This window comes from Phytophthora infestans, genomic scaffold, assembly GCF_000142945.1.
Source record: "Phytophthora infestans T30-4 supercont1.1 genomic scaffold, whole genome shotgun sequence".
Classification (NCBI taxonomy): domain Eukaryota; phylum Oomycota; class Peronosporomycetes; order Peronosporales; family Peronosporaceae; genus Phytophthora; species Phytophthora infestans.
The window spans coordinates 2,218,872-2,234,258 of NW_003303758.1; the positions used below are offsets into that span (position 1 = coordinate 2,218,872).

Genomic DNA, 15,387 nt, shown 5'->3' on the forward strand with positions numbered 1-15,387 from the left:
ATGCCTAAGGCCGAGAAGGGAAAGCCCAAGCGCGCGTGTCCGCTGGAGAAGCAGCTGGCTTATGACAATAAGCCGTGGTACAACCAGAGCAGCAACAAGAACGATGGCCGCGATGCCGATGACTCCGACGACGACATGACCGAAGACGTCGTACCCGAGAAGTTGAGCCGTCGCACACTGGCGCTCGCCAAGCAGCAACAGGCAGAAGAGCAGGCCCGGCACAACAGAAGCAAGGCGCAGGCTCCTGTCAATGAACAGGCCAATGACAGCAGCGATGAGTCCGAATCCGAGGCGGACGAAGACATGGACGAGTACGACGGCCAGGACCTCGTGCGCATCAATGGCGACTACGTGGAGGAGGTGGAGATCTGCGAAGACGACGAAGAAGCGCTCGCCAACTTCATGATGGGCGCGCCTGAGCGTCGCAACCTGGCGGACATCATCATGGACAAGATTTTTGAAAAGGAAGCTCGTGAACGCGGCGAGATGGACGACGACGAGGCTCCACAGAACAGTAAATTCGATCCCAAGATCGTCGAAGTGTACACGGGTGTGGGAAAAATCCTGCAGCGGTACACGTCCGGCAAACTGCCTAAAGCTTTTAAGGTGATCCCGAGTCTGAGCTACTGGGAAGACATTTTGTGGCTCACCAGCCCCGAGAAATGGTCGCCGCATGCTATGCGCGCGGCTACGCGCTTGTTTGCGTCCAATTTGAACCCCAAGATGGCGCAACGTTTCTTCAACATCTTTTTACTCGAGCATGTGAGGCAGGACATTCACGAAAATAAGCGTCTGAACTTCCACTTGTACATGGCTCTAAAGAAGGCGCTGTACAAGCCTCAGGCTTTCTTTAAGGGCATCATCATCCCTCTATGTGAGTCCAGAAACTGCACACAACGTGAAGCTGCTATTATCGGCAGTGTGTTGTCCAAGGTGTCGGTGCCTGTGATCCATTCGGCTGCGACGCTGATGAAGCTCTCGAGTATGGAGTACTCGGGTGGAAACAGTATGTTCATCCGTGTCCTGCTGAACAAGAAGTACAGTCTTCCCACCCGTGTGATCTCGGAGCTCAGTCAGCATTTTTTGCGCTTCACGTCCGACACACGCAAGCTGCCGGTGCTGTGGCACCAGTCGCTGCTGGTGTTCGCCCAGCGCTACAAGAACGACATCCCTAAGCAGCACAAGGAGGCCATGAAGCCGCTACTTAAGCAACACTTTCACCACCAGATTACACCTGAGATCCGTCGCGAACTCTTCAACGAGGTGTAGATAGAAATACATAGCTGGAAAGCGTGAAGAGCTCTTCTTGGATACATCCACGCATACCTGTCTGATATATAAAAGTTACATTTGGTCTTACAGAATCTGTGCGCTTGCACATCGAACGGTGTATATATCCAAAAGCTGCTAATTTCACGGTCGAAGGGCTGTGCTAGTATCCATTTCCTCCAGCAATTTACTATTCGCACAACCTGCTTTCGGTGACGATAGCACCGAAATGAAAGAGTTAATGGTTACCTCCTCAATAAAAATCTTACCACAAATGACAGAATCTGTAGACGCGTTCGAGTTGGAGCGCTCGTTGTTCAGCGAGAAGGGCGTGTGGCTCTACCAGGTTCCAGCAGGTCAAGTGACGAGTCTGGCGCCACGTGCTGATGCGTGGGACCCGGAGCATCCGTTTCTCACAGGGTCGGTGCGAGTCTTGCAAAAGGGCGACGCTTGCTTCGTTCAGCTCTTTGAACCTGTAGCAGAAGATGCCGAGACTACTGCAACCCCCACACTGTTCGCTCAGTGCCCTTTGCAGATAGCACGCGAGCTGTCACTAGACGTATACGTACACGACTGCGTGGATTCATCACGCTACTTCATGCTGCGTGTAGAGGACGAGCAGACCAAACGTCGCGCCTTCGTGGGCATCGGCTTCCCAGACCGCACAGCGGCGTTCAACTTTAAGGCTACACTGCAGGACTACGCTAAGTACGCACTGAGGCAGCTGGAAGTGCAGTATGAGACTGCAGAAGCCGAGACGTCGACAGGTGAACGAGTGTCCCCTAAGAAGGACTTGAGTCTGCCGCAAGGAGCAACGATCCGGATAAACCTCAAGACCAACGGCATAGAAGATGGAGAGAGAAGTACACGGCTTCGAAGCAGCGGTGAAATGTGTGCAGTGAGTCCAGCCAAGGTGCCACTTATCCCGCCACCACCAAGAGACTCACCTTCGTCGACGGTGAAGGTTCCAGCCATTGCACCTCCACCCGCAGTGGCGGCGGATGATGAAGATTGGGGAGACTTTACGTCAGCTTAGCGAGAGGAAAGGAAGTGGAAATCAAGTTGCAGGCATAAACAAATCAGACTTGTACATGTACTTCTAGTACTGGTTAAATAACTAGTTGTGTTCATTACAGTTGGAGCCCTAACAAATTTCCCTCTCGTTCTGTACACTTTAGTCCACCAGTACATCCAGGAAATCACCGAAGGCGTTGAAAAGCGACGAGGCTTCCTCGCTGTCGCAAACTTGCGTCAGTATGGAAATGCTGGACTGGAGAATGGGGTTCAGCTCCTCGTCGGAAGAAGAACTGCTACTTTCACGCTCGAACGTCGTGTCTGTGAGCTCCAACGCCAATGGCTCGTCGTCATCGTCCACGTACTCGAAGCGACAGGCGCTTTCTTCTCGTCCCGTTACAGCGTGGGCAACGCCGTCAACCACCTCGTCCGACACATCCGCCACTAGAGCTGCAGCATCGATCAGCTCGTCCAACGACGGTAGCACGCTAAGCGCCTCCTTCATCACATGCATGGCCTTAGTCAAGCCTGTAGCTGCACTGACTGATGCTCCTGCTTGGCGATAGTTCTCTCTATCCAGCGACTCATGTAGAAGGTCTCGACATAGTAAGAACGCATCGTGAGCTTCTTCGCTATTCACGGTCTCGTAGATCCATTTGAGTAGATAGAAGGCATTCTGAGGACCCAGAACTTTCACCAGCATCTTCACGGTAGCTCGCGTCTCAGTGACGGCTTGTTCTTCGGTAAAGCACTTGTCCACTGCAGGTACTAACGCGCGTAGCATCCGATACGAAGGCACAGCGATAGCATGTGATAGAACATTGACAGACGCGTTGCCAGTGATGTCCATGCCTTGCCACACGGCGTTAGAGACCGACGGTGGGATCACATAGCTCACAGTCTTCCCTACAGCACCAGAGATTGTAGATGCCGTGGACACTGCACCGTGTGTGATACCTCTAGCCACATGTAGCCCCGTCCTCGCTACGATCCCCGTAGATGCCACAACGGCTGATGTAGCCAATTGATGAGAGGTTGACACGGCACTGGAGATCTTCCGTCCACTATACGTGGCGACACGAGTGGGGATCGCCACGGCGGTGGATACGCCGCTGTGTACTAGTCGTACAGGCAGGTAGAGCAGCTGAGCGACCCCGCTGCTCTCTTGATGGTGTTCTGTTGGTTCGAGCAGCTCTATGGCCTCCTCGTTGTCGCTGCTCGTGCAGCTTGTGCTGCTACCCGAATGTTCCCCGAAGAGATCAGCTTTGTCTTCCTGCTCTGATCTCGTCCACGACTGCGTGATACTAGCACGTACGTGGTTGGTGAGGTGGATCGGGGCTGTCACGGCCATGGTCGTGGCGTGGACGGCCACTTTTCCGGCAACAACGTACGGGAACAGCATAAAGTTCGCAGCGGATGAAGCGACGCCCAGCGTCGTCTGTAACGCCGAGCGCTGTGTCTCCTGCGCGGCCTCTGGTATCGGTTCTAGTTCCTCCATGACCACGACCGTCTGCTGCTGCTCCTCGTCCGCTTCGCTCTCACTGTCAATGAAGGCCTCGCTCACGAGACACTCGCCAACGTCGGTCATCATGAAATAATCTGAAGTGATTTATGAAGTCTTGCACTGTAAGGTACAAGATATCGGATTAAAGAGGTGAACGGATTGAAGAGGTGACAAGTTGGCCGTGGCACATGGTGCCGCAACGCAGCGATCGACTAAAACTCCAGTACTGTACCGGTACGGTAATGTACAGTAGCGTTGTTATACTTCAGACTGTACCGGTATCTGAACAGCTCATGTATACACTGCCTCTCATGTTTTGGATTGATTAAAGGCGTTCCAGTTCAGCTCTATGAAACAGTCAATAGCGGATTTTGTTGGACGCGTTTCTGCGAGTAAGGTACATGTAGTTGCCAGCGTGCTCACAGTTACTGTAACGCGGTCGTTTTTCACTTCGAATCGACCACCTAGAAATCTTTTCCAAGCGCTTCAAGACTTGAAGGCAAGGCACTAACATCGTAGCGCGGATAGAGTTTGAATTATTTCGATACATAAGTCCTGTCAGCAGCCAGCTGAAGCTGTAGTGACAGTCTCACTGGTCGCGCAGTGAGCTTCAGTCGGACGTGGTTCGGGCAAACCGCTCGCAGCGGCGCCATCATCACTTCTTGTTGCCATCCGAACTTTAGATACCGGTACTAATACAGTACATGTAGTATCGGGGCGGTGTACATTTGTACTGTACGAGCTGAAGCCCAAATGTGGGGCCAGCGCTCAATTCTTACCAAAGTCGATGTCGAAGTCTGCGCGCACGCGAGATTTGCCGCCAAGCTCACGCTTAAAAGGCGACGACCGGTCAGACCACTTCTTTACCAGAAGCCTTCTCGGATGCCACCTCATTCGAGCTGCCCTGCGACCCCCAAGCGTGTTGGATAAAAGCCGCCAACATACTTGTCTGGGACCTCGCCAGCTAATAATGTACTTTTAGTGTAAGTTACACAGGGCAAAGGGCAAGTGTCGTACTTCCACGATGTAAGACGAGTCCTCAACAATAACTGTGGCCTTGTTCATGTTTAATACGAGTTTAACAGTTCCAGTACTTCAAAGATGACAAAAAGTAAAACGTTTCCTGAGCTCCGTGTACTGTTTTACTGAAAATTATAAATAGCCCTATATGCGATTTGGCGAGTGATTGGTTGAAAGGGGCTGGTTCGCCCATCCCCAAACGGCGTTAGAGCAGGTCTAATTTAGCGCAGTTTCAATTTCAATACATACAGTAAGTCAAAATTCTCTTGTATCTTATATACAGCAGAAGATCAATTCTGGCAGCTGATCAAATTCGTAGTTAGCAGCACCCCTCCGTTTTGCAGAGCCTTTTAAACTGTCGTCCGTTCTCTTGGGTTTTGCCTCTCTCCCTTTTCTGCTTCCGTCTCTCTGTCAACCTCCCTCCAGAGTTAAAAAGTCCGAGCAAAAGGCTTTAGCACAAGTTCGGCGCTCGCCCAGATCTGTCGGTGTGCGTTGTCGTCTCCTCTCTCTGCTCCTGCGACGCCGGAGGCGCGTATGCAGGACTCGCAGTCTTCCACGCACTCCAAGTCGGCGCGGCGCTCGCCGCTCACGTCCAGTCTGGACGATCAGGGCAGCACGCCGAGCGCCTCGTCCTCGTACTTCATCGAGGGCCCGTGGGAGCAGCGTAATCGCCGTTTCCAGAACGTGCTGCTCCATGTGTGTAGCTTTATCCTGATCCTCGAGTTCGCCGAGCGCGTGAGCTACTATGGTATCAACCAGGGCCTCAAGAACTTCATGGGCAAACTCGGCTGGTCGCAGGTCGGCTCCAACTCCCTCAAGAGCACGTGGACCTCAATCTGTTACCTATCGCCGCTACTAGGTGGCTACATCGCCGACGAGAAGTGGGGGCGCTTCAAGACGCTCTGGGTTTTTGGAATATGGTACACTATCGGCGCCTTCCTGGTCACTGCCTCGGCCTATCCAACGTTTATGGAGCCCGAGCACGGCAACCACTTGGTCGGCAACGTTCTGTGCCACCTCGGTCTGTTCGCCGGCGTGGCAGTAGGCACAGGAGCCATCAAGGCCAACGTCATCACGTTCGGCGCCGACCAGTTCGACCCCAACGACCCCAACGAAGTCATGCAGAAGGAGCATTTCTTCAGTTATTTCTACATCGTCATTAATCTGGGTGCCATTTTCTCATACGGTTACTTATCGGTACTCTGTGTCGAAGGCTCAGGCGCCATCACGAAGGAGTATGGCTATTTTGCGAATTTTTTCATTTGTGGCGGAGTGATGGTCTTTGCCTACATTTTGTTCCTGTTTGGAGCTCCCCGATATGTCCATTTCGCGCCGCAGGATAGTGCACTCACCAAGCTGTGTACGATCGTCTTGGGGAATTGTGCGTTCAGTTTCGAGGCCAGGATGCTGTACTACGGTCTGATCGCCTTTGGGTTGGCGTTCCCACTCAATCTACTCGCGTCTTTTATGTCCGACTGGCTCTCGGTCGGACAGTATTTGTCGTACCTTGTTGTACTATGCTGTGCGTTCGGCATGTACGCATGGATCCGCTACGGGATGAACACAGCTTATATGGACAAGTCGAAGGCGTCGAACGGCGGCAAGTTCAACGACGAGACGGTGGACGAGATTAAGATGGTGATTCGAGTGCTGCCTTTCGCGTCCTTCATGATCATGTGGGAGTGCGCGTACGACCAGCTAGACGCCAATTTCCAGTCGATCGCTCAGCAGTGCGATCTTCGCATAGGTGCCGACAATGTCACGGATGTAGACGCCATTCAGGTCCCCGGTGCAAGTCTAGGTATCTTCGATCCGTTGACCATCATCCTGCTGATCCCTGTGCTGGATGGCTTTGTGTACCCATTGTGGGGGAAAATGTTCGGACGACCACCCAGTGCCTTCGGTAAAGTGCTTACCGGGCTTATAGTGGCCATGCTGACGATGATTTGGTCCGGGTTCTTTGAGATCATTCGACGAAACAGCGGCGAGATCACGTATCTGGACGCGGATGGTATCCTTCAGACTATTCCGAACAATGGATCCGGAGAGCCAATGAACCACACGTACTGGGCGTACGCGATCCCGATGTATGTGTTGACGGCTGTGGCCGAATGCCTGATCAACGTGACAGCTTACGAGCTGTTCTACACAGAGGTGCCTGTGTACCTTAAGAGCACATGTCAGGCCATCAATCTGTTCATGGTTGCCATGGGAAGTAATCTCACGTCCACGTTCACGTTGCTGTTCGAGCACTACATCACGAACAACCTCAACGACGGCCACTTTGAGTACATGTACTGGACGCTGGGCGCACTTAGTCTAGTGAACATCATCGCGTACGTGATAGTGATGAAGTGGATGGAGTTCGGAATGGTGCGCTTCGACGCGGACGACGAGCTGCTCGATGGCACGGTGTTTGATAGTCATGGCGTGGACATTACGAGCATCCAGCGACACTCGTCGTTCGAGAGCATTTCCTTGTCGCGAGGGTAGTGCTCTACTTGGGATCCTTCGATGGTGGTCTGTTGATACGATTATTATGGGTAGGGGAGAATAAACGAGTTTTTTTTTCAGTTTCAATAAATATTTTAAGCTGTAAAAAAATTTAGTGCGATCTTCATGGCCAACAAGAAAGCACGTGTGCGGAAGGCACATGGCGGGATACGCTTGAGTTCTTTGTCATCGGAGAAGGAGGTGACGTGGCGACCTCATTCAGTAGCTGAGCTCTCTACAGTATTTGTCTACAAAGAGATACCGGACGAAGTGCTGGTTGGCACGGAATTAGACTTGTCGGTACGTTTACTATACTGCTGAATGCTCGTCATTCGCTTCATGGTTGTGTTTGTGTTGTAGATTTGGTCTGTGGTAGCGTCCGATGCGTGTTTGGCGAAGATGTTGCGCAGCTCTGGCAGTTCGAGTCGTCCCTGGTTGTCGAACCAGTTAGCGGACTTGCTCCCATCAGCTGCAAGTGCTTTGGCTCTTAATAACGCGCCCACGACTCCAGTGAAGCAGCAGAGCATTGTTCGAATAAACCTCTCTGGAGCAGATCAAGTACGGACAAATGACGCTGCTGACCCTTGAGATCATTGGACTGACGAAATGTTCCGATAGATTACTGACAAAACCGCTCATATCATTGCCAAGGCGTGTCCAGAACTTCAACATCTCAACTTGGAGCGAGCACTTAAGGTGAGTACATGAACGAACTTAAGTGTATCGAGGTCGCGTGCTAACGAATTTCGGCTCCTGTAGCTGACAGATTCGGGTGTTCGCCACATCGTGAGCTGCTGTCGAAGTCTTGAGTCTCTCAATCTCAGCTACGTCACAGCGTTACAAAGTCCTGCTCTTAGCTGCATCGGAGAGTTACGACTCCCACTACGGTGTGAGCTGTTAAAACCCTCGTCTTTCTGTCAAATTTATAGTTCTCTCTCTAACTTTTATTTTTCTTCTTGCAGCGCTTGCCATTGCTGGCTGTAATCGAGTTCCAGACTATTCACTTTCACGAGTCCTGCAAGCCTGCTCCACGCTTGAGCTCTTGGATCTCTCATTCTGTGCCAGTGTGACTGACAATATTCTGCAAACATTGGGCAAAAATTGTCGGAAACTACGACAATTGAAACTTCGAGGCTGTCGTCAAATTTCCGATACCGGCGTGGTGGCGCTAGCTAACTCTGGAGGCGTCAACGGCCTGGAGCTCTTAGATCTGACTCGCTATGATCTGCAGTACAAAGTCAACGACATCTCACTGTTGGCTCTGGCGGAAAATTGTCTAGTGCTACAGACTCTGATCCTCTCGGGCTGCGATATGGTTACCGACGTCGGGATGGATTGGCTGGCTTCTGGGTGCAACGCATTGACGCATCTCGATGTTTCAGGCTGCACAGCTGTGACGGATCTGACGATGCGTGCAATTAGCGAGAGTATGCTGCAACTGAAACAGCTAAAACTTCGACATTGCACTAAAGTAACCGATCAGGGGATTCGTCGACTGTCTTTAAGGTGTCCAGAGCTGCTTTCTCTCGATGCCGAGGGGCTTACATTGCTCTCAGACGTACATTCTACTCAAACTACAGGCGTGTATCGGCTAGGAATCGCTGCGTTGGTAGCTGGCTGTCTTAAACTGCGTCATTTAGACCTGTCGAATTGTGTAGCCATTTCAGATGGAACGCTACATTGTGTAGCCATGTCATGCTCTGAGCTTTCATCGTTGCTCCTGTCAGGATGCTATCGTGTTACCAGCATCGGAGTGAGTGAAATCCTAGCTCATTGCAACAAATTATCGTCACTGAATGTTACGGGGTGCGATCGAGTGACAGATCAAGCGTTCGTAGGTGACTTTCATCGTTCTCGACACCAACAACCAATTTCTCCAATAAATAAAACTTCGACGCGAAATACACCAAACCAGCTCATCTCACTGCGTCTTCGCGGTACTCAGATAACGGATCTGACGTTGAAATGGGTCAGTAAGTACTCCTCATTGCTCCGTGAGCTCGACGTGTCTGGCTGTGCAGAGATCACAGACATGGGTTTATTAGCACTTGCAGGCTCGATAATGGCTACATCTTTACGAAATCTCTGGCTTCGAAGCCTTGACAACATCACTGCAACGGGACTATCCTGGCTAGCTGGAAAGTGCACAAATCTAATGCTGTTAGACCTCACCGGTTGTCCAAAGATCCGCTCGTTCTCAATCAAATCGCTCGCTTCGTCGTGGAAGTTTGCAGTCTTCAGTAGCAACGAGCAGCTCAAAGGCATGACACCTCGTCATCGTGCAGAAGACTGGCTCTTCATTGAGGAATACGGTAATTGCTGGCGAGCTGCGGTTCATATCCAGTGCATGTACAGAGCTCGAGTGGCTCGTAAGATCGCACAACAGAAGCGAGAAGAGCGTTTAGTCTTGTGGGTAGCCATGCGCTTACAGAGCGTCTATCGCGGACGTCAAGCTCGAAAATACGCCGTGATTCTGCGCATTCAACTCTACAAGGAGACCGAAGCTGCCACGAGAATTCAACGAGCCTATCGACAGCTCCTGGATCGACGAGAAGCTCACCGTTTACGTGAGATTCGACGTCAAGAAGAAAAGTTACGAGCTGCTCGAAGTATTCAAGCGTCTTGGCGGAAGAAGCGTCTGCGTGAGAGACTTCAAAGTCGACATTTACGGCGTTTAGCCTACGAGGACAAGCTGCAACGTAGTGCCATTCGTATCCAGCGACATTGGAGAGGTAAGAAAGGGAGAGAGCGAACGAATTTAATGCGTGCAGCAAGGAATGCAGAAGAACGACAAGAGTTCGAAGCAGCCAGAACGTTACAGAGTATTTATCGCATTCGTATCGCTCGTCGAGCTGCGAATCTGAAGCGTGAAGAGCGGAAAAACGACGAGATTCGACGAGAACGAGCTGCTCTGACATTGCAGAATTGTATTCGAAGACACGAAGCAAAGAAAGAGCTGCGCGCGATGAGGAAATACGTAGCAGAAGTTAACAATGCTGCCGTTAAAATTCAGAAAAGTTGGCGTGCGAAGAAGAAATATCAAGCGAATCGAGTGATCGCGATGGTGCGACAGAAACAACGGGAGAATGCGGCGGCTGTTAAGCTTCAAGTGGCGTGGAAACGTCGGAGAGCTCGGATACAAGTCAACTTGATGCGGTTGGCTCGAGATTTACAGACTCAGCAACTGGTCGACGCGACGTTGATGGTGCAAACCAACTGGCGCGGACGTCACGGACGTTTGCAGGCGCGATCGCTGAAGCAAACGACGTTGGAGACAATCTCGCAGTTAGTGAAGATCCAACACCTTGCTGTCACACTTGTACAAGCGCATTACCGTGGATGGAAAGGACGAGAGAAATACCGACAAGCACAACTGAACAAGAAGAAACGGTGGAAAGAAATCACTCGACCTGAGGACGGCGAGAAGTTCTACTATGTACGTTTGAAGCTGTACTCACGTGTTTTGCTCAATTGCTGATCGTACACGTTTTGTACGCACGTAGAATCGAGTCACGGGTGAAGTGCGATTCCGTCGGCCTCAAGACGTGCTGGATCTGCTGCCAAAACCTCTTTGCGAAAATTGCGGTACGGTTGAGAATGATGTTGCAAATTTTAAAAGTGATAGTGAGACTTTTGCTCTTTGTAGAGCATACGAGTGAGGCGACGATGGAGTGTAGAGACTGTGGGGAAATGCTCTGTAGCGTGGTATGTGTATCATCTTCGCGTGGATCGGAGATAAGTGTTGCTCATTAGGAATCGTGTTGCTGTAGTGTTGGACCAATGTTCACTCGGGTGGTCGACGGAAGTTGCATGAGTTTCGAGCTCTGTACGACTACTACAATCGACGTGTGGACTACGGGGACTGGGAGTTCCCGTCTCGTTGGCCCTCAGAGATCGAGCAGGACGAGATGGACGGCTGGGGGCTCCGCACACACCCACGTCGTCGTCCCGATGAAGTGCAGGGCGTATGGGAACGATACGTGGACTCTGATACCAAGCGAGAGTGGTTCTACAACCGTGAGACGGACGAGAACTCGTACGTCCCACCTGAAGGATTTTTCTTGCGTTCGAACGGCGAAACTTCAGCCACCAGCGAGTGGATCAAGTACTTTGACGAGACTCAAGGTGTACACTACTACTACAACAACAGGACGCAAGAAAGCACCTTCGACCGACCGGCGACGTACGCGACGCCACGTATTTCGCCGTCGACAGCAGTCTCCAGTGCGAACCAGGAAGGTTGGGAGAAGCACGTTGACCCGCACAGCAGGTATCCGTACTACTACAACCGATTGACGATGGAGAGTGTATTTGCTCGACCGATGGGTTTCGTGACTGGACGTGAGGACGTGGAGCTGCCAGGTTATGCCAAGTACTTTGATGCGGAGAGCGCTAGTTATTACTTATATAACGCGCAGAGTAATGAGAGGTGCGTCGAGAGGCCAGGTGCGTTCGCAACGCCACGCATTTCGACGACGGAAGCTGTTGGTGACGGTGGAGACGAAGGTCTAGCGGAATTCTACGACCCTGTCACGGGTAAAGCCTATTTTTTTAATGCGCGCACGACGGAGTGTCGACAGGCTTCGAGGACGTGAAGCGGACAAGTGAGAAAACACGTTGAAGTCGAAGGTGCAAGCAAGCACTTTAATGCGCATCAAGCGACACGAACGCCGGTTCTCTATGTGTCGAAAAGCGGGGCAGACACGCACTTGTCACGCCGATTTCGGTGCAAGACAGCGTGACAACTTCAGTTTTGAGCCGATATGGCGAACAAAAGACGAGAACGACTCCGGTGCGTCATATCAGCAATTCCCTCGTCGTGATTGACGACGAGTGTATGTAGAAGTACAGCTGGAGCCTGCTGCATAGACCGCGAAGAGGTGCAAATCCTGACTGTTTGGTCTGTACGACCCTAGCGCACTCGATGTGAGAACATGTTGCCAGGAGCTCCGATAAAATTATTCCTCTCGTCAACTTTCTTCAAAATGAATCGTGTTTGCGGCAGCCATAAGCAAGCTGGTGGTGGATCAGGTGTTAACACTCGTATGGTAATCTTTTGCTGGATTGTGCACATGGGCCCAATCTACAACGTTAAATATACTTTGGCTTCCTTCGAATGGAGCGTCGCGCTCCATCCAGCCCTGCCTGAAGTATCTTCACCGGCTAGTGGGAGAGACTTCAATGCTAGAAGGATAAATGAAGTGGTTGTTAATTTCTGGGATCTCATGAAACTCGTTCCAGTATTCTAGAAGCCCCAGAAATTGAATGGCTTAGCATTTGTGGATACTGCATGCTGTCATGGGACTTCAATTGTGACATCATGCTCGCGATTGATGTACGTGACGCCACAAATGAGGCACGGCTGCCTCACGCCATCGCTGGCAACGCTGCAATGTGGATCACGCGTCAAGTGATTCAAGTACTATATGCGATGCCGAGTAGGTGACCCAGTGCTTGCACTTTGAAGTTTGAAGTATTCTGCGCGTATTTCTTGTCTTGCGTCGCTTCGCTGGCCGCGGGTCACTCGCAAAATCGAGTCCAGCGCGTCAGCATCAAGCCTTTTGCACCAAGCAGGCTGTCTTTTTAGTGAAGGAGTGAGTAAGATATTCAGGGTAATGACTTCATCGTAGCTGCATCAACCCATCGCTTCGTCCAAACCAAGCGAAGATTCCAACGGAAACGCCAAATATCGTACATGTAATATAGGAAGATCACGCCCACGCCCATCCGGCATCAACAGCCAGAAATCTGTCGCGTGAATGACGGCTTGTGCAGAAAAGGTGGATAAACAGGTGGCAAAGCGATGAACTTCACCTGGTCATTCCGCAATTCCCTGCTTACGAGCCACTCAAGCAACAGCGATAGCCACAATATTTGCATCAATTGATACCGACAACCGCCACCTCGGCAAATGTTCTCAGGGCGGCATCATCAGTCTCAAGACTCTATGGAAAAGGAGCTGAGCAACGCCAGCGGCCTCACATTGGGTGAGTCTCCGCTACACACATCCAGTCCTCGATGCAGCCTCTTTCGACGCAACAAACGCTCGTCCGACAGTGTTTCAAGACTGTCAGTCACACCGGACGACACAAGACCCACTCGTCACTTGTCGAACAAAAGCTCATCTTCCAGTAGTGGTTCACGACGATTGTCACTGCCTCACACCATCACAGAGAGACATGGAGGCCAGGAGCTCTGGGTCAAAGCCCCCGTGGTCTCCGGAGCGCTCGAGAAACGCGGCTTTCGCTGGCGTAAGAAGTGGAAATTGCGCTACGTGGAGCTAGACGGGCGACAACTTGCCTACTATGAAGACTCGGGGGCTTTTAGTGTCACGACAGCAACTGCTAGTGGCACTAGGAGGAACAGTAAGCCCAAGAGGAAGGTGATGCTCACAGCCGACGCACAATTGGAAGATATGGACGATACCACGCTGAGTATTACGCCAGCTCTGGACGAGAAGCCGTGGATGCTTCGAGCTCGAGATACCACCACGAAGCGACGTTGGCTCGTGGCTCTGTCGGACTGTATCGACATTCTCGTGTGGCTACGACACTACAAACTCGGAGCTGTACTGGGTGTAGGCGGCAACGGCGTCGTACAGAAATTGGAGGACGAACGTGATGGTACAGTGTACGCAGTCAAGGTGTTGGATGTAGCCAAGTTCCGAAACCGCGAACAAGTGGTGGCAGAGGTGGAGATCTTACGCAACATCACGAACAACATCCAACATCCGAATCTCATCAGGATCCACAAGGTTTACGAAGAACATCAGAAGGTTTATATCATCCAAGAAATGTGTACGGGCGGAGAACTGTACGACCGGATCGTGCAGCGCGGTAAGTATTCGGAAACCGACGCTGCCGACATCATGCGACAACTAGTGTCAGCTTTACAAGCTCTGCACGCACACAACATCCTTCACCTGGACATTAAACCAGAGAACATTTTGTTCTCGTCCGAAGACGCAGATTCCAAGATCCTACTCACCGATTTCGGACTTGCTCGGATGATCAACGGCAAGCAGAACCCTCTGGATCAAGGCAAGACGATGGCTGGTACCATCGGATACATGGCTCCGGAGGTCATTTCGTCCCACGCGTACAGCGAGGCCGCCGATGTGTTTAGTGCCGGCGTCATTCTCTTCATCTTACTAGTGGGCTATCCGCCTTTCTTCGGCGATTCCGAAGTGGAAGTCTTGCTTAAGATTGCTAGAGGCGACTTCACTTTCGATCCGCGAGATTGGGCACACGTCTCTGGATCGGCCAAGGAGCTGGTGGCGCGTATGCTTGAAGTGCGTGTGCAAGACCGTATCACCATAGACGAGGTGTCAACGCACCCGTGGATCACACGAGACGTTTCTAACCAAGATGAGCACGAAGAAGACCGTGACCTCAGTGCCAGTATGATGACGAAGCTGCAACGCTTCAATATCGACCGCAAGTCTCAGAACATGGGGACGTTCATGGCTTCACTGCTTCTTGACGACAACGAAGCAGATTTCCAAGTGCTTGTGGATGAAAAAACTGTGGAAATGATGATCCGACAGCTCTGTGTTCAAGGCCACAACCGGATCCCACTGGATGGAGCTCATGTGATAGCAAAGGGACTTGGCTTGTCGCCGTTTATCGACGAGAAATCTTTCGTGCAGTTTCTGGATCAAGACCACGATGGCTTCATCAGTGCCAGCGACTTTTGCGCCGGCGTTCGTGCACTGCGGAGTCACCACGAGTCGTTCGCTAGAATGGTTTTCTCGGCGATACAGAAAATGTACGCACTCGAAGAGAAGAGTGGTCCAAAGGAAGAAACTGTACTTACACGCGAACACTTCGTCGTGGCGTTCTCAATACTGGAATGTCCGGAACCACTCGTCGAGGTTTTTTTCAAATATATCGATGAAGAAGAAGAGACGCAAACCAACTTGTGGGCGGTGAACGAAGCCGAGTTCGCGATTCTCTTCACGCAGTTCTCTTTTCTCGGTATGCTCTTCCTACGGACAGCTAAAGACAACGTGATGTCGATGGTCAAGTCGCACAGTGTCGATGGCATGCCACGTATCTCCGAGACGTCCTTCTGCTCCGCATAAGACA

At 51.5% G+C, this 15,387-nt stretch overlaps 7 protein-coding genes across 7 annotated transcripts; 6 read left to right on the plus strand and 1 right to left on the minus strand.

Moving 5' to 3' along the window:
- On the plus strand, nt 1–1,269 carry PITG_00410 (bystin; the record flags this gene model as incomplete). The annotated part of the gene is made up of 1 exon (XM_002908967.1): nt 1–1,269. The coding sequence occupies one exon, from the start codon at nt 1–3 to the stop codon at nt 1,267–1,269; it is 1,269 nt and encodes a 422-aa protein (XP_002909013.1).
- Nucleotides 1,270–1,543: 274 nt separating this feature from the next.
- On the plus strand, nt 1,544–2,305 carry PITG_00411 (adaptin-like protein; the record flags this gene model as incomplete). The annotated part of the gene is made up of 1 exon (XM_002908968.1): nt 1,544–2,305. The coding sequence occupies one exon, from the start codon at nt 1,544–1,546 to the stop codon at nt 2,303–2,305; it is 762 nt and encodes a 253-aa protein (XP_002909014.1).
- Nucleotides 2,306–2,585: 280 nt separating this feature from the next.
- Nucleotides 2,586–3,874, minus strand: PITG_00412 (uncharacterized protein; the record flags this gene model as incomplete). Its single annotated transcript, XM_002908969.1, has 2 exons — nt 2,586–2,604; nt 2,649–3,874. The coding sequence occupies 2 exons, from the start codon at nt 3,872–3,874 to the stop codon at nt 2,586–2,588; spliced, it is 1,245 nt and encodes a 414-aa protein (XP_002909015.1).
- Nucleotides 3,875–5,341: 1,467 nt separating this feature from the next.
- On the plus strand, nt 5,342–7,300 carry PITG_00413 (Proton-dependent Oligopeptide Transporter (POT) Family; the record flags this gene model as incomplete). The annotated part of the gene is made up of 1 exon (XM_002908970.1): nt 5,342–7,300. One exon carries the CDS (start codon nt 5,342–5,344, stop codon nt 7,298–7,300), a length of 1,959 nt encoding a protein of 652 aa, XP_002909016.1.
- A 126-nt stretch (nt 7,301–7,426) lies between these two features.
- PITG_00414 (uncharacterized protein) lies at nt 7,427–8,595 on the plus strand (the record flags this gene model as incomplete). The annotated part of the gene is made up of 6 exons (XM_002908971.1): nt 7,427–7,600; nt 7,661–7,858; nt 7,919–7,996; nt 8,060–8,189; nt 8,263–8,486; nt 8,581–8,595. The coding sequence occupies 6 exons, from the start codon at nt 7,427–7,429 to the stop codon at nt 8,593–8,595; spliced, it is 819 nt and encodes a 272-aa protein (XP_002909017.1).
- A 17-nt stretch (nt 8,596–8,612) lies between these two features.
- Nucleotides 8,613–11,895, plus strand: PITG_00415 (uncharacterized protein; the record flags this gene model as incomplete). The annotated part of the gene is made up of 4 exons (XM_002908972.1): nt 8,613–9,116; nt 9,216–10,740; nt 10,811–10,902; nt 11,071–11,895. 4 exons carry the CDS (start codon nt 8,613–8,615, stop codon nt 11,893–11,895), a joined length of 2,946 nt encoding a protein of 981 aa, XP_002909018.1.
- Nucleotides 11,896–13,211: 1,316 nt separating this feature from the next.
- On the plus strand, nt 13,212–15,383 carry PITG_00416 (calcium-dependent protein kinase, putative; the record flags this gene model as incomplete). The annotated part of the gene is made up of 2 exons (XM_002908973.1): nt 13,212–13,291; nt 13,367–15,383. 2 exons carry the CDS (start codon nt 13,212–13,214, stop codon nt 15,381–15,383), a joined length of 2,097 nt encoding a protein of 698 aa, XP_002909019.1.
- Nucleotides 15,384–15,387: the final 4 nt, after the last annotated feature.